Source organism: Asparagus officinalis, chromosome 4, assembly GCF_001876935.1.
Source record: "Asparagus officinalis chromosome 4, Aspof.V1, whole genome shotgun sequence".
Classification (NCBI taxonomy): domain Eukaryota; kingdom Viridiplantae; phylum Streptophyta; class Magnoliopsida; order Asparagales; family Asparagaceae; genus Asparagus; species Asparagus officinalis.
Genome location: NC_033797.1, coordinates 17,069,716 through 17,085,657, shown reverse-complemented (window position 1 = coordinate 17,085,657; position 15,942 = coordinate 17,069,716). Strand labels below are relative to the sequence as shown.

Sequence of the window (15,942 nt, the reverse complement as noted above, 5' to 3'; positions counted from 1 at the left end):
CGGTTTTATGAGTGGGGTGGTTCGGGTCGGTTTGAAAACTTTTCAACCCGAACCGATCCGAACCGACCGAATATAGTGCAATACTACCTATTCTGATTTCAAACCCTACCCGACCCGTCCCAAAAGAGTCAAAGACTCAAACCCTAAACTCATTTTCTGAATCATTATGGGTTGAAAATAATATCATTATATCAGTGTTTAATGCTTCATAATCTCCTACTTTGTTGATATCTTTTTTTCTTTAACAGAGTTTGTTGTTTGATAAGAAGTTTGATGAAGTTGGACCGAACAAACCGAACCGACTTGCAACAGTTCGGTTCGGTTTTGATTTATAAGCGGTTCGGTTCGGTGTTCAAAATTTGGTAAAAACCGAACCGAACCGACCGTTGCACACCCCTACTAGTGATCGTGCCCTAATTGGTATCCCACCCCAGGTTCGGGTTCGTATCACACCCAACCGAATCGGTTCTTTAAAATTAACCCGACCCGAACAAATCTGCTTTCGACCCGACATTTTTCGCTCCAGCGGCATCAGCAGTGGTCGCCATGGGAAAGCACGGGAAGAAGCAGAAGAATCCTCCATCATCATCAAGATCTCGACGCTTCGCTCATTCCGACAACGACGAAGAATCTCTACCCTCATCCGCTTACGATCTCCCATCGCCCCAAGAACCAGACTCAGAAATCGAAGAAGTCGAAGAAGAGGACGAGGAAATTGATGGAAATCATCATACTCTGTCCAAGTTCGATCTTTACCAGAAATCAGTACAGGTTCGTTCTGGTTTCAAAGCTCAGTTTCTTGAAATTTTCTTTATTTTTTAATTTTTTTTAATTCCGAAAAATTTCCAGTCGCCGAAGGGGGATATAAGCTACTTGCAGAAGTTCTTCTTGATGTACGTTGGAGGTCGATTGCCGCTCCATTTGCAGGAGGATTTCTGTGGCACTGCTCTTTTGAGGTAGTTATTATGATTCCTGGATTAGTTTTTAGATTTAGGGTTTAGGGTTTTACTAATGAATGGAAAGGAAAATTTTGTTATATCGCTTTCAAATGTTTAATGGTATTGCATATTTTAATAGTATGTGAGAGATATTTGTAGTGAGGGATTCTGGTTATATTAGGACAATCTTATTGTAGAAATGGATAATGAACGAGAGGATTTTATACTACATTCAGAGAGGAGAAGATGTCATGATTAGTAAATACTATTTTAAATTACTCAAGAAAAATTTGATTATGGAAACTCGAGAAAGGACTTCCTTTGAATCAAAAGTCTCCACAAAGCGTTTAATATGCTGGGTTTTGTGATTTTCTTTAAATTAGTTACTTTTTAACAGAGTTTTGGAGTTACGAAGATGATAAATTCTTTTGTCTGAATGCTTGTTGACCTAGTAACCCTATTTGACAAATTTGGCAAACATTTAACTATTCCGTACTTCTATGTTCACTTAGGCTTCTTTTAAGTATCTTCGGCGTAAGCATTCTCTCTTCTGACTATGGATTGGACTCCTCACCCCCTGTTCCTCTTTACTTTTGTCATATGTAGAAATTCATTCTTGTTCACCAAATTCAGGGAACCTTGGGTTAGTGATAATAGATTATCCTGTAATTTTATTATGTATATGGTCTTTGGTGCATCAGAGATTGAATTATTATGATGTATTTCTTCAAACCGTATAAAAACATTGTCTGTTAGGATTTTGGATTATTGTTCTTGACCATCTTAACTGTGGCCTGATATAGCACAATCATCCTTGTCAAGGTGATATCTGTATTGTTTTGGAATCAGAGTGCAAAAGTGGTTTTAGCATACTGTATCTTCTGTGATTATGTTTTTCTGCATCATAACATATCACTACTTTATATATGCTTTTGCTTCCTTCAAAGATTCTATACCTTGGGTCCTTGACAGTGCTGAGTGGTTGCGAACTGACTCAAGAAGGACAGCTGTAGGCCTGGATCTGGACCTCGAGGCGCTGAGATGGTGCCTTGAAAACAATTTAAATAAGATTGGATCTGATGGTTATTCTAGGATCTTCCTTTATCACGGTAATGTATTGCAACCTCAGAAGGCTCATTTAGTCAAAGGCACAGTTCAAGATCTCACAAGGCTTGGGGCTTTAAGTGTTCAAGATGATAGTTCAGAAACTGTCGAGCTAAGTGTAGGGTCTAATTCTACCGTTCCAGTGATCTCCACCATGGAAAAGGCTATGTTGCCTTCCAGAGACATTATATGCGCATTCAATTACAGTTGTTGTTGCCTCCAAAGGCGGGAGGAATTGGTATTGTATTTTAAGCATGTTCTTCATTCCTTGTCGAAAAAGGGTGGTATATTTGTAATGGACTTATATGGTGGTACATCATCAGAATGCAAGTTACGGCTTCAAAGGAGGTTTTCTAACTTCACTGTAAGTTGGTTTTATTCAATAGTATTAAACTACAGTTGGAAATTTTGAAGAAACAATAGAATTTGTTGTTTGTCTGAAGGAGGTGCTTGCATTTGCATCTGATGATGCAATTTGACCTGGATGTCTTCTGTTTCATAAAAGAGTAAAGCATCATATTTTAAAGTTGCTTCTGGAATAAGGAAAATATAAACTGTCATCTGCTTTTAAGAAAAACATTTAGCAGCAGGATTTCTGAAATGTCACATTAGAATAAAATTCTTTCTTCTCATCAAATTGGATAATAGGACAACAATAAATGCTTGGTGCCACTTAGTTATTTGAATGCTTATTGGTGACATAATGTGCAGTATTTCTGGGAACAAGCAGAGTTTGATATTATAAATCGCAGAACAAGAATCAGCCTTCACTTCCAGCTCGGAAAGAAGCAGACACTAAAGCATGCATTTTCTTATGACTGGCGCTTGTAAGTTATGTGTACTTTTTGTTTTCATTCTAAGTAATGCACCCCCATAACCATCTCCAACTTAATAACATTTCTGTTTTTGATTGACATTGTAATATCTGACTCCCTGAGATGCATATTTAAGTATGTTGTCACCCTATCTTTTGTTTATCTATAAATGCATGCATGTAGCTTTACATGTTGCGACCATTTTTCTGTAATATATGTTGAAATCATCTTCTTGTATAATGTATATGCAATAGATGCTCCCCTAGGTCTAGTGTTATTATTCATGAGTTGGAAGTGTATATTTATCGGCTGAATATTGTAATCTGGGGCAATTAAGGTGTCTCTTAAAGCTCAATGGTGGAATAGGATAAATCTTACCTACCCCAAAGAAATAGGACACATAACCAACCCCTAAAGAATTGGACAAGAATTATGATCACCGTTCTGCTCTCTGTAACACAGGAGTTTCCTCTATCTGATTTTCTTATACCATTATCATTCTGTGCTAGTTTAGATGCTTTAGCTAATCTAACTCTGTTTCAAACAAGTACTTTGCTGCATAATGTAAAGTGAATCAAAATCATTCATTGCATCAAAAGTTTTACACTGTGGTTATGAGCTTAAAAGTACAACTCTTTCTACATCAAGTTTATATGCTTAACCAAGTTATATATCTTATGCGAAATCCACCTGTAAACTATGTAGCACAAACACTACTATTGTGAAGCATATCATGCTGGACACATGTATCTCGTAAAATCTGCCATGTGTTCGAGTCATGTCCTCGGCAAGTCATATCTGATGTAACATAGCTCACAGGATTGTTTAATTATAGAAGAGGTAGCCATAAATTGTTCAATTATAGAGAGAGGGAAGGAGGTTGGTTCATTTGGTTCTTTATTTTAATGATTGGTGCATACATCTATACTTATTGTGCTGGTTTCTTGTGCCATGCAACTAGTAGATAACACTAACAGAATTCACATTGCACTAGTGTATTTTCTCCCATTTTAGGAGTTTTTTTTAATTCTCCAAAATGATATCTTGTTTATACTGAGTATATTTAAAGAAACTGATGCTATCTTCCTCTTCTAGGTGGTCGCTGCCAGAAATTAGAGATTGCTTGGTTGAGGCTGGCTTTCAGTCAGTACATTTTTGGATCAGGGAGATGCCGAACACACATGAAAAGGAAAACTCTGAGGAATACAATGGCAAACATGACTCTAAATATGAAGAGGTGTCAACTTTCCAACAACTCGATGCATGGAATGCATATATTGTTGCCGTAGCCAACTTGTAGTATTTGGCATAGTTTCGCAATTCCCTCAGAAGTATTATTCAACTATTTGACATAGTTTTGCTATTCCCTCATATAGATTATTGTACCCTTTATTTTGCTTATAAACGAAAGCTGTCGTTTAAAGCATTTTGTCCTTCCAGTCATTTGATTACTAAGTAGTTTGACCCTGCTGAATCTTATACAAGGAAATTATCAAAAGGAGCCACGGCGTGTGTACTTGCCTGATATTACTTGTATCCTTTATTATTTTCTGTAAAGCAAATGTATAAATACATAAGCTCCTTTTCCAGTTCATTCTATCACAATTAGCAGGCTTTATGGGAGCTGGTACGCCAAGCTTACCCGAAAAAACTTACCGTCATCCTTATATATCTAAGAAAAAGAGCAAAAGCATACACGTGCATCCAGTCTGACAACTTCTCTTCTGCTTGCAACTCAAAAAGTTTTTCCTCCGGCTGAAAGTTTCAGAGGAATGATATTGCTTGGTCATTTAAACTTTCGGACATTGATCTTGTGTCAAGTGTTGATCTTTACAATTCCTTGTAGATTTCAATAAAATTTATGTTTGCATCATTCGGCATAAACTTATTTTGCCCAATGCATCCCCCATTTCAGCTAGTTACAACTTCTTCGTGCAAGGAGTTCTCTTCAGTTAGTAGTTTAGCTTCCTCATCCCATGTCTCAGCAGTGCCAGCAATGCTGGTGCTGGAATCAGTAGTATCACTAGTAAAAATGCAAAGGAAAGTATAAGTGCGAGCACAATTAAATTTCAACTATAGCATGTAAATGTCGATTTGTATTGCACAAAGAATTTATTAGTCATATACATGTGGAGCATGTATTATTATTATTATTATTATTATTATTTATTGTCAAACCCTACATAAGCATTTTGTTAAATGTGAATTTTATAAATCAGAAAGCAACTTACTTCAATGAGTATATGATCAATCCAGCTGTAACAATCGCAAATGCAACAAAATACAACCAATTTACCTACAATGAATTTTGTAGATGCAAAAGTCACCAATCAATAAATAGTGAAATAAATGACAAGTTAGTTTTCACCTAGTATCATAGATGAGATGTAACCTGTTGTTTATAAAAATAAAGACGAATAAGAACCGCCCACATGTCTGATGTGAGAAGGGAGAGATTGAAGAGAGTTGACCCGCTTAGCTGTAAAGCGACACTCATTAGTATTCAAAAACTAGGAATTATTAATCAGACTACATTGCTAGACTGAAGTGCTTATAATTCAACTATGTCCTCCATGTTAGTGTCGACTTTAATTAACTTCGGTATCAAAGATGTGCAGAGAACAAACCTTGAGAAGAAAAGGGACCAGTGCATAGAACAAAAACGATGCTGCTGCAAAGCCAGCAAACAAGGCAACCTGAAAATTTAAATAAACTCATGTGTCGGTTTCTTCAAAACCGATACATAAAAAGAATACACCTTAGCCAATACAATGTCATATCAAGTCTCATAGTTTTGTAATATACAAGTTTGAGATAATGTCTTCTCAACAAATATATGCAATTTAATTGGTTTTGGAAAAAGAATTAGGAAATATCCTTGGGATAAGACTGAAAATCTAGATCTACAGAGATTAAATTCTGAAAGCGTTCAGATGACAGATAACTTACAATTGTTGTAGACCACTGGACCGATGCTAGATCCTTCCTCTCAAATATAGATCTAAGAAGGTTATGGAATTAAAACAATAGAGGAGAACAGATATGATAGGGATAAACATGACATGTACACTTAAATGAAACATTGTTTTATAAGATTATAAGTGTATGCTGGATATGTAGGTTTTAATCAGAAAAGGCATAATCCTAAAATTCATTCTCGAATAAAGGATGCATTTTGATAAAGAAAGCTAAGGTGGTTCTATATGGTTGGCAAAAAATCAAGAGACTTCACTAAATACCAAAAGCACCTACTCCACCCACAAGAAACACAAGGCCTTAAGTCTTTCATTTATGCTTTCTGAACATCTAAACTTAAATAAACTATCAAATAAACTACAGTAGAAGTTTTTCAGAAATATGTGGTTATGCCTGAAATTGTTTGGTAACATACACATCTCAAAAGAGTATTTTACTTTTTACCATTCTCTTATCATTTTTAGTTACTCTACAAGCAACACAACTTAGGTAATTGGTTATCACTGAAGAGATTGGAAAGTAACTATTGATTTCTGGCATCAGAAGGAAAAGAGTGGACTGATAAGAATGTTAAATTGAGTCTGTACTTTCATGCTATCGAACAACTGAAAGGATACATCTCACACGCAGTAACTAGCACACCGAAGATACCAAGCATGGCAACCACTTCAACTCGATCTTTTTTCTTGACACAATATTCCTGCAATTTAAGAAAATAATGAAACACTGATTTATAACACGATTGTTACAATCGAATTTTTGATAGGAAATTAATATCAACAATAAACAAAAACACTACCTCTCCAACATTGCTTAGTGCATAACAAAATGTCCCCATAATTACTAGTGTATCACCCGAAAGAGGATTTCTTCCACCTACAAGAGCAAAACTCGTAGCGATCACTTGGACAACATACAAAAAACTTCTCACCACTTTTTCTAAGGATAATTACTGGAAATAGAAAGCCATCAAGTATCACATCCCATCTTTTAATATTCTATGCCAATGAACTATATTTTCTTCAGTAATAATTTCAATTCTCTTGAAAAAACTCTACCTCCTTGAGATGCCCTGGAATCTGAAAGAAGCACCAACGCAAGGCCTATGACACAAATAGCTGCACCAAAGAATTGCCATAGAGAATAATGTGTCTTTAAAATGAACCAGGTGAGGATTATGACCCACGGTATAGTCCAACAGTCGAGTAGCGTTATACTTGTAATGGATGAGTATTGATATGCCTTCACAACTGCAACATAAAATCTACATCAATCAAACCTTTCATATTGGAAAAAATCTAGCAAAGAAAATAGATTGTCAGTAGCTCTGAATATTAAACCTTAGGTTAACTTTAATCAAGAGAAGTAGGAAAACCGATCCTCTGGAATAGTTTGACTTTCAGTCCTTCAAGGGTTTCATCATCTCTAATTGAAATATTAACCCTCTCCTAATTCTGGGAAGTGTTTATTTTGAAATGAAATGTTTGTATGAGGCAATTCTTTTCTCCTAAAATTAGATTTTTGTTTTTCCCTTATTAGAGGAAAAATTTTGTTTTTCCCTTATTAGAGGAAAAATGGATAGGTCTTAAAGAGAAGTTAGGGGAATGTTCTCTAAGATGCAAGTGTTAGGGTATACGTCAACAAGAACGTCTCGAACGGAGACGCAATACACACCCAAATGATTTTGGAATCACAGAATAAAGACACAAATTCAATCACAGTACTCACAGATATAACGTGGTTCACTCTTCCGGAGCTACTCCACGGTGCAACGCCGCCCAGTTCTTTTATATTCCAAAAGAATTAGATCAAAGAGAACACCCTCTCTTGATCAATATACACTCTAAGTATTCTCACAAATCTTCTCCTTGATATTAAGAAAAAATGCTCTATTTTTCCTTTCTCACTCTTCTATAAGAGGAGTTGTTTCTGGGATGATTTTTCCTGAAGACTTTTGGCCCTATTTATAGTGTTTGAAAAATATTATGCACAAATAAAATATTATTGATGGGACCCGCCACTAATAATATTTTATTGATAGGATCCCCCCCCCCCGCCACTAATAATATTTTATTGATAGAACCCGCCACCTTTTTATTTTTCAAATATTACAGCAACTTTCGGTGGAATATTAAATAAGTGGCGCCCACCACTTAATTAAAATTCAACAATGGCTGCTGAAGGCTGATGGCTAACAATCTTCCACTTGAAGATTTGATTAATTATCAACCATATCTTCATATCATTCTTGGTTGCACCATCCAGATGTCTTGTATCTTTGGCGTCTTGCACGGTCCTCAACGGAGGCCATATGAGGCTGCACACAGCCTCACCTTCTCGAGTGGAACTAGCTTGGTCAGCATATCAGCTGGATTATACCTCGTATCAATCTTCACAAGCTTGAACTCGTTCCTGCTTTGCCATTTCCGTATGACATGGTGCTTCACGTTAACATGCTTGGTCCGAGCATGAAATGCATCGTTCTCTGACAAGTGAATGGCACTCTGACTGTCGCAATGGATGAAGTATTTCTCAAAGCTTACTCCAAGCGATAAAAGAAAAGCTTTCAACCATAGCAACTCCTTTGCTGCCTCTGCTGCAGACACGTACTCTGCTTCGGTTGTTGACAAAACCATAGTATCCTGCAACTTGGATCTCCAACTTATCGCTCCACCACCCAAGATGAAGATGTAGCCGCCCTTGCTCCTTCTTGAGTCTATGTCCCCGGCGTAGTCTGCATCACAAAAGCCTTCTAGCTGTAAATCCGCCCCGCCATACTCAAGATAATGGTCGTACGAGCATCTCAAATAGTGTAGAAGTAACTTGACCCGCACTAGTGTTGTTTCCCCGGATTGCTCATGAAGCGGCTTACAACTCCTACTCCTTGTGCAATATCTGGTCTCGTGCACACCATCGCATACATCAAATTCCCGACGGCAAATGCGTATGGTATGTTGGCCATAAACTCATGCTCTTCAGCAGTCTCTGGTGCTTGGGCTTCGATAGCTTGAAATGGCTCGCAAACGGCGAGCCCACCGATTTAGCTTTCTCCATGCTAAAATTTTCAAAAATCTTCTCAATGTAGACCTTCTGAGATAACCTCAGCCTCCGTGTTGATCTGTCTCTAATGATCCTCATCCTAAGAATTTGGTTTGCTGGACCCAGATCCTTCATCTCGAAGCACTCGGAGAGACGCCCATTGAGTTCTTTAATGCGGGCCAAGTCGGGCCCAGCAATCAACATGTCATCAACATAAATCAAAAGTATTATATAGGATTCGTCACATCTCTTAACAAAACAGCAGTGATATGTGTCGCATTTAAGAAAATCGTTCTCCTCCATAAAGTTTTCGAACTTCATGTACCACTGTCGCGGAGCTTGCTTCAGGTCATACAAGCTCTTGCGCAGGCGACACACGAGGTCTTCCCTGCCTCGTTCCTCGAAGCCCACTGGTTGATGCATATAGATCTCTTCCTCCAAATCTCCATAAAAGAATGTCGTCTTCACATCCACCTGCTCTAGATGGAGATCTCGAACTGCCACAATGCTCAACACAGTCCGGGTCGTGGTCAACTTGACGACGGGAGTGAAAACATCAGAATAGTCAATCACTGCTTTCTGCTCATAGCCCTTCACTACAAGCATTGTCTTGTAGCGTCTCCGTCCATCGGCTTCATCCTTGACCCGATAAATCCATCGATTGTGAAGGGTCTTTCGCTCTTTTGGAAACTTTACGAGCTCCCAAGTCCCATTCTTTATCAAGGATTTCATTTCCTCCTCCATGACAGACTCCCACTCATCCCGAGCTTTGCCGGTCTACTGGACCTCCTCATAGCTCTAAGGCTCACCACTGTCAGTCAGGAGAAAATAATTCATGATAGAAAGGTACCTCTCTGCCACCCTTGGATTTCTTGGAGCTTTACGAACTGCGATCGGCAGTTCTGCTGGAACCTGCTGTTGTGAATCCGACACGTTCTCTTGGTCTTAGTCTTCTATGCTAATTGATATCTCACCGTCGTCCTCACTGTTAGCAATATCAGAGAAAAGAGGGGGAGATAGCTGACTCTCACTCACCTCTTTGGTCTTGTACACAGCATTCTCATAGAATGCGATGTCACGACTGCGCACCACCTTGCGCGCATCGTGATCCCAAAAACGATACCTATACTTATCTCCTTCATAGCCGATGAAAGAGAGCTTCTTTGACTTTGAATCAAACTTTAACCGGTCTGCAGGATTAGTCATGACATAGGCGTCACAACCAAATACTCGTAAGTGCTCTAGTTCCAGTTTCTTTCGGGTCCAAGCCTTTTCAGGTATTTCATAACTGAGAGTCGCTGATGGCTCGCGGTTGATCAAGTATGTAGCAGTATTGACAACTTCGGCCCAAAAACTCTTGAACAATCTGGAGTGGATCCCCATACTTCTGGCGCGCTCTAAGATAATGCAATTCATACACTCTGTCACTCCGTTGTGCTGAGGTGTCTGGGACGGTCTTCAGTCTCCTAATCCCATGGGATGAGCAGAAGTTCTCAAACTCCTGGCTGCAATACTCACCTCTATTATCAGACTTTAGACACTTCAACTTATTTCCTGTTTCGTTCTCCACACAGGCAAGCCACTTCTTGAAGATGATAAAAACATCTGACTTATGCTTCAAGAAGAACACCCACAGTTTTCTAGTAGCATCATCAATAAAAGTGACAAAGTAAAGAGAGTTGCCAACATATGGGACTTGCATAGGTCCCCACACGTCGGTGTACACTAACTCCAATTTCTGCATTTATAAAGCCGGTCTAATCTTCTTGAAGCCCACCTTCTTCTATTTTCCTAGGATGCAGTCCTCACAGAAAGTCAGATTGATCTTGCTCAGACCCGGAAGCCTCTCCTGTGGCCATAATCTGCATCCCCTTCTCGCTCATATGGCCAAGTCGTCGATGTCAAGTCATGCAGTCGACGGATAATGATGATGATGCTTGTCCTGCGGCAAGCAGGTGGCCGATCTTCCCGTTGGCGATGTAGAGAGACTCCTCACGTTTGTCATGTGTCACCATCAGGGCACCCTTGGACACCTTCTAGCTTTCCTGTTCGAAGGATACTCTGTAACCGGAGTCGGTCAGTTGCCCGACTGATATAAGATTCCGCCTGAGATCTGATACATGTCGAACGTTGTTTAGTGTTAAGGTGGACCCGCCCTCTATCTTGGTGCAATTTTTCTTTTCGGAAACCTTACAAGGTTGATCATCACCAAGATAGACTGTCCGCAAGTCCTTCACGAACGATAAAAGCAACTTTTGTTGTAAGGTTGCACGGAAAGATGCGCCAGAGTCGATGACCCACGCATTGCTTTTGTCTTCTAAGGATAGGAGAAGCGCATCCGAATCTGTTTCGTGCATGAGATTGGCTGCACCGTTAGGCTGATCATCCCTTGTTGATGCTAGAACAGAAACTTTATAGTCCCGTACAAAATGATCATTCTTTCCACATCTAAAGCACTTTCCTTCACCGTAACCATTCGGATTCGGCCCTTTAGACTTCCCTTTAGACTTTGATCGGTCTCGTCGTCCCCTACCCTTCTGTGCACGCCCTCGTGCCTTGACATGTAGAATACTCCCACTGCTAGAGGTCTCAGTTCCTGAGACTTTGCGGCGAGATTTTTCATCCAGAATTACCCCAAACACCGTGTCGAGCTTCATCTTATCATTGTCATTGTCATTGTCATTGGTGTTGCTCACCGTCATTGGTGTTGCTCACCGTCATCACCAAATTCTCCCACGAATCTGGTAGACAAGAAAGTAACAGAAGAGCTTGGATATCATTGTCGAACTAGAGATCCACTACAGCAAGCAGTTGCACCACAGCCTGAAATTCGTTCAAAAAATCCGTCACGCGAGCTCCTTGCTGCATCTTTAGATTGAATAGTTTTTTCATCAGGTACATCTTATTTGAAGCAGACGGCTTCTCATACAGCGCCTCCAAGGCCTCCATCAACTCCTTGGTGGTGGTCGTATGTGAGACGTTGTAAGTCACATATTGGTGAAGGTTGAGCCTGATGGTGGCAAGTGCTTTACAACCGAGCACCTTCCACTTATCATCGTCCATCTTCTCAGGTTTCCCCTCCACTCATTAGAGGGATAGGAAGAGATCCTTTTGGTACAAATAGTCTTCTATTTGCATCCTCCAATACCTAAAATTTTGGCTGCCGAATTTCTCAATCCAAAGCCTATTGTCTCCCATGGCGAAAGATTCCGTCTTTTCACAAACCGTATTTGTGAATAGTAATAATACTTATGAATAGTACCGTACTCGTGAATAGTGCTCAGTACTTTTAAAGAGTAAATGATAATCTAACTTATTTTATGATGTGAATAATCCACTTTTAGTGACAGCCACAGAGCATACGATAAGCAGATATATATACTCTAAGTCAGGCTCTGATACCAGTTGTTAGGGTATACGTCAACAAGAACGCCTCGAACGGAGACGCAATACACACCTAAATGATTTTGGAATTACAGAATAAAAACACAAATTCAATCACAATACTCACAGATATGACGTGGTTCACTCTTCCGGAGCTACTCCACGGTGCAAAAACGACGCCTAGTTCTTTTATATTCCAAAAGAATTAGATCAAAGAGAACACTCTCTCTTGATCAAGATATATTCCAAGTATTCTCACAAACTCTCTCCTTGATATTAAGAAAAAACTCTCTATCTTTTCTTTCTCTCACTTTTCTATACGAGGAGTTGTTTCTGGGATGATTTTTCCTGAAGAGTTTTGACATTATTTATAGTATTTGGGAAATACTATGCATAAATAAAATATTATTTGTGAGACCCGTCACTAATAATATTTTATTGATAAGACCCGCCACCTTTTTAGTTTTCAAACGTCACAGCAACTTTCGGTGGAATATTAAATAAGTGGGGCCCGTCACTTAATTAAAATTCAACAATAGTTGCTGGAGGCTGCTGGCTAACAGCAAGGCCACAAACACATGATTGGGGGAAAAACTAGACTCCAAAGCATAGCCCAAACAAGCACAATAAGGTAAAAAGTCTTATAACAAAATTTAAAAGGGGAAAGCAACTTTAACATTTCATTTTTATGATATATTTCTCTAGTCTATCATAAAATACTTATGAGGTTGAACTCATACAATGTGTCATAAAGAAACTAGTAAACAAAAAAATTGCACTTCTTAAAATGAAAAGCCACCGGACTATTTTCAATTATTTCACAGTTGCAATAAAGTCGTGCCAAAAACTTTTACCATAAACAACGAGAAGAAATGAAATGTGTGCTTACATAGATAGTTTGCTTGTACATCAATGATGGCCAAGATGATATACCAATACCAAGGAACCTGCAGACCCAAAAACATTACAGTCATTTTCCTTTAATATCAGAAGTCGAAGTAAAATCTAATAATACTGACCAACTCAGAAATCAATAATAGTATTCCGAATTAGCCAAAAAAAAAAAATCAAGGATTACCATTAGTTTCTGCCGCGAAAACAACCCACTTCAGATTTAATTGCAAAAACCGACCTGGTTTTAGCCTTGGCGCTGAAACCAGGTCGGTTTTTGTGAAAAAACTTTCGAAACTTCACGGGAGTTGAACTCCCGTGAAGTTTCCCAGTACAAAAAAAAAATTTTGAACTACGAAACTTCACGGGAGTTCAACTCCCGTGAAGTTTCGGATAAAATTTTTCAAAAACCGACCTGGTTTCAGCTCCAGGGCTGAAACCAGGTCGGTTTTTGCAATTAAATCTGAAATAGGTTATTTTCTGCGATTAAATTTGTAAATAGGTTGGTTTTGAAAATTTGTCCAATGAATATAAGAGAGCTTTATATGATGATGGGCATTTGAGGAGAGATTTACCCAAATCTGCTATATAAGAAGAAGTGAAGCTAGCAACTGCAAGAAAGAGAGAAAGTAGCTGCCCCAAAATCAGCACAAGCACCAGCCTCCATTTCTGATTCCTGTCAGTTCCCATCACTGATTTTGTTTATAGTAAAAACCCAGAAAACTAAATGTTATATAGTGTCTTCAGACAGAGAGAGGAAGAGAGAGAGAGAGAGAGCTTTAGAAGAAGAAATACATGAAGACTGGTTGTTGAAGGGAATACACCAAGACTGGTTGTTAAAAGGAGCTTTAGGAGAAAAACTACATGAAGACTGGCTGTTGAAAGGAATACATGAAGGCTAGTTGAGGAGCTATCAACTTCTGTGTCCAATCAATGGGAGAGTACAAACAATTGGCAGTTAAAAAAAAGAGAGTAAAAGAGGTAACTTCACTTTTAGGAAAGCCCAAATTCTCAATTCATGAAAAGGGTACTCATCGCTCTGCCAAAAGATGGTTCTTTGCTAAAAATATCTGTAAAATTGAGGAACAATGACTTCGATCTAAACAAGCAACATCAATGGCAGAGACGTGTGCAAGGGTTGAGTAAACTTTTAAATATCAGTAGCCCATCTGCCTAATTTTGACATTTGTTGCCACACATCAAAGCAAAGAAAAGAACCTGGTTACTGGGTTAGCGGAATCAAGCTCAATGTCAAGGGAGATTTTGTGATTGCTGATGTTATTAGATAATATTTGGAGCTCGTCTTCGTCTCCAGCGAGCTCAAGATCCTCGGCCATTTCTGAGGAAGAGAAGAAAGCGGGATTAGGAGTGATTTTGCTGGAGTAGAGAAAAGGTGTTTGACTTGAGTGAAGGCGAGAGGGGGTAAAAAGAGAAGGGCATAGCAACAGATAGTTCGTCGAAGGGTATAAATGTTGTAGATTAATAAACAATTAAGTGTCGATATTAGGGGGTCGATAAATTTTCCCCATGAAGTGATTATGCAAAAATTAGGGGTTAAATGCAAAAACCCCTATCATTAATAATGCACCCATAAGAAAATAATCTTTTTCCTTTTTCTTTTGGAGAACCGTGACAAGGGCCAAGGCCCCTTAAGGCCCGTTTGGAACTTTTTTTTTTACCATGAAAATGAAGGAAAGCTGCCACAGTTGTCAAAACTGTGGCAGCTTTCCTCTTCTTTTCATCTCAAAAAACTAAAAACAAACGGCCCCTAAAAAGAAAGCTCTTGTGGCCCAACCCTTTGAAAAAATTTCCATGTGCTTTATTAAAGATAAAGCAATGAAAGTTAACAGGTTTGGGTGAAAGTTAACACAAAGCACCAAAGCACAAAGCAATGAAAGTTAACAGGTTTGGGTGAAAGTTAACAGACTAGGAGGAAAGTTAACATGTTCAGTTAAAAGTCAACATATAACTATGATAGTCAACAGAAAACCCTAAAATTTAACATGTTCTGGTAAAAAAACAGATAGATGTGATACTTAACACATAACTGGAAGAATTAACATGTAAACATTAAAGTTAACCTTTATTATTCGTCTATGCTATGGAATCTGAAATCACAAAAATAACATCACACAAAGCCAAAATTTAAAAAGAGTTTATTAATTACTTACATTTCAGTTAGAACTTTCTGTTTTTTTTCTTTCAAAAATAGAACATTTATAATAACAACAACTTGCATATGAATCTCCATATAACCACTATTTCGATTATGCTCTAGTGTGCACTTCAAATCATCTTCATTATCAACAAAAAAACTCAAATTCGGGTGCCTCTCAGATTTATATATCAATGATAAAGCATTTTGAGATACTTTCAGTCTTTCAGACACATCAAATTTTAATTCAGAAAAGCTTGTTATAGTACTTAACATTGAGAATATAGCCTTCTCGCCTAACGCCACCATGCAAATAAAGTCACAAGCGTAAGAGTCTGGTGGATAAAATTTGGTCCTCTTTTCATGGGCAATATAGTCACTGTTGTCTCGTTATTGTCCTCATTCTTAGATGAGGCGGACGTCGGAGAAGAAGAACCACCGACGGGGGATAACAATGTAGAGGGGGAGGCGAATGATTCTGGAAGAGCCTTCTTTTGTCGTCGGATCCGAGGGACGCCGACGATGAACAACTTCGAAGTGGGTGTTGTCTCCTTCACCCTTCTTCGAATTGGTTTTCGGTCATTTTCCACTTTTTTAACAAACTTTTGAGGGATCTTGTGCAGGGTTGAGTTCAAATCTA

At 38.6% G+C, this 15,942-nt stretch overlaps 2 protein-coding genes across 2 annotated transcripts; one reads left to right on the top strand and one right to left on the bottom strand.

Moving 5' to 3' along the window:
* LOC109836759 lies at positions 489 to 4,382 on the top strand. Its single transcript, XM_020404759.1, has 5 exons — positions 489 to 771; positions 850 to 956; positions 1,911 to 2,406; positions 2,754 to 2,869; positions 3,953 to 4,382. The coding sequence occupies exons 1-5, from the start codon at positions 547 to 549 to the stop codon at positions 4,155 to 4,157; spliced, it is 1,149 nt and encodes a 382-aa protein (XP_020260348.1). The 5' UTR covers positions 489 to 546; the 3' UTR covers positions 4,158 to 4,382.
* LOC109838268 (solute carrier family 35 member F2-like) lies at positions 4,589 to 14,583 on the bottom strand. Its single transcript, XM_020406724.1, has 13 exons — positions 14,366 to 14,583; positions 13,723 to 13,823; positions 13,588 to 13,610; positions 13,335 to 13,343; positions 13,146 to 13,203; positions 6,892 to 7,083; positions 6,633 to 6,709; positions 6,451 to 6,533; positions 5,807 to 5,858; positions 5,485 to 5,553; positions 5,250 to 5,336; positions 5,089 to 5,153; positions 4,589 to 4,880 (listed from the first exon to the last, which is right to left on the bottom strand). Exons 1-13 carry the CDS (start codon positions 14,482 to 14,484, stop codon positions 4,769 to 4,771), a joined length of 1,047 nt encoding a protein of 348 aa, XP_020262313.1. The 5' UTR covers positions 14,485 to 14,583; the 3' UTR covers positions 4,589 to 4,768.

Excerpts from the sequence above, each read along its gene's own strand:
- LOC109836759 (XM_020404759.1), top strand. The coding sequence starts at position 547 with ATGGGAAAGCACGGGAAGAAGCAGAAGAATCCTCCATCATCATCAAGA. Across the intron at positions 2,407-2,753 it reads GGAGGTTTTCTAACTTCACT|TATTTCTGGGAACAAGCAGA; the intron begins GTAAGTTGGTTT and ends CATAATGTGCAG. Across the intron at positions 2,870-3,952 it reads TTTTCTTATGACTGGCGCTT|GTGGTCGCTGCCAGAAATTA; the intron begins GTAAGTTATGTG and ends TTCCTCTTCTAG.
- LOC109838268 (XM_020406724.1), bottom strand. The coding sequence starts at position 14,484 with ATGGCCGAGGATCTTGAGCTCGCTGGAGACGAAGACGAGCTCCAAATA. Across the intron at positions 13,611-13,722 it reads TTCTTATATAGCAGATTTGG|ATTTAATTGCAAAAACCGAC; the intron begins GTAAATCTCTCC and ends AACCTATTTCAG. Across the intron at positions 6,710-6,891 it reads TTCCAGGGCATCTCAAGGAG|GTGGAAGAAATCCTCTTTCG; the intron begins GTAGAGTTTTTT and ends TTGCTCTTGTAG.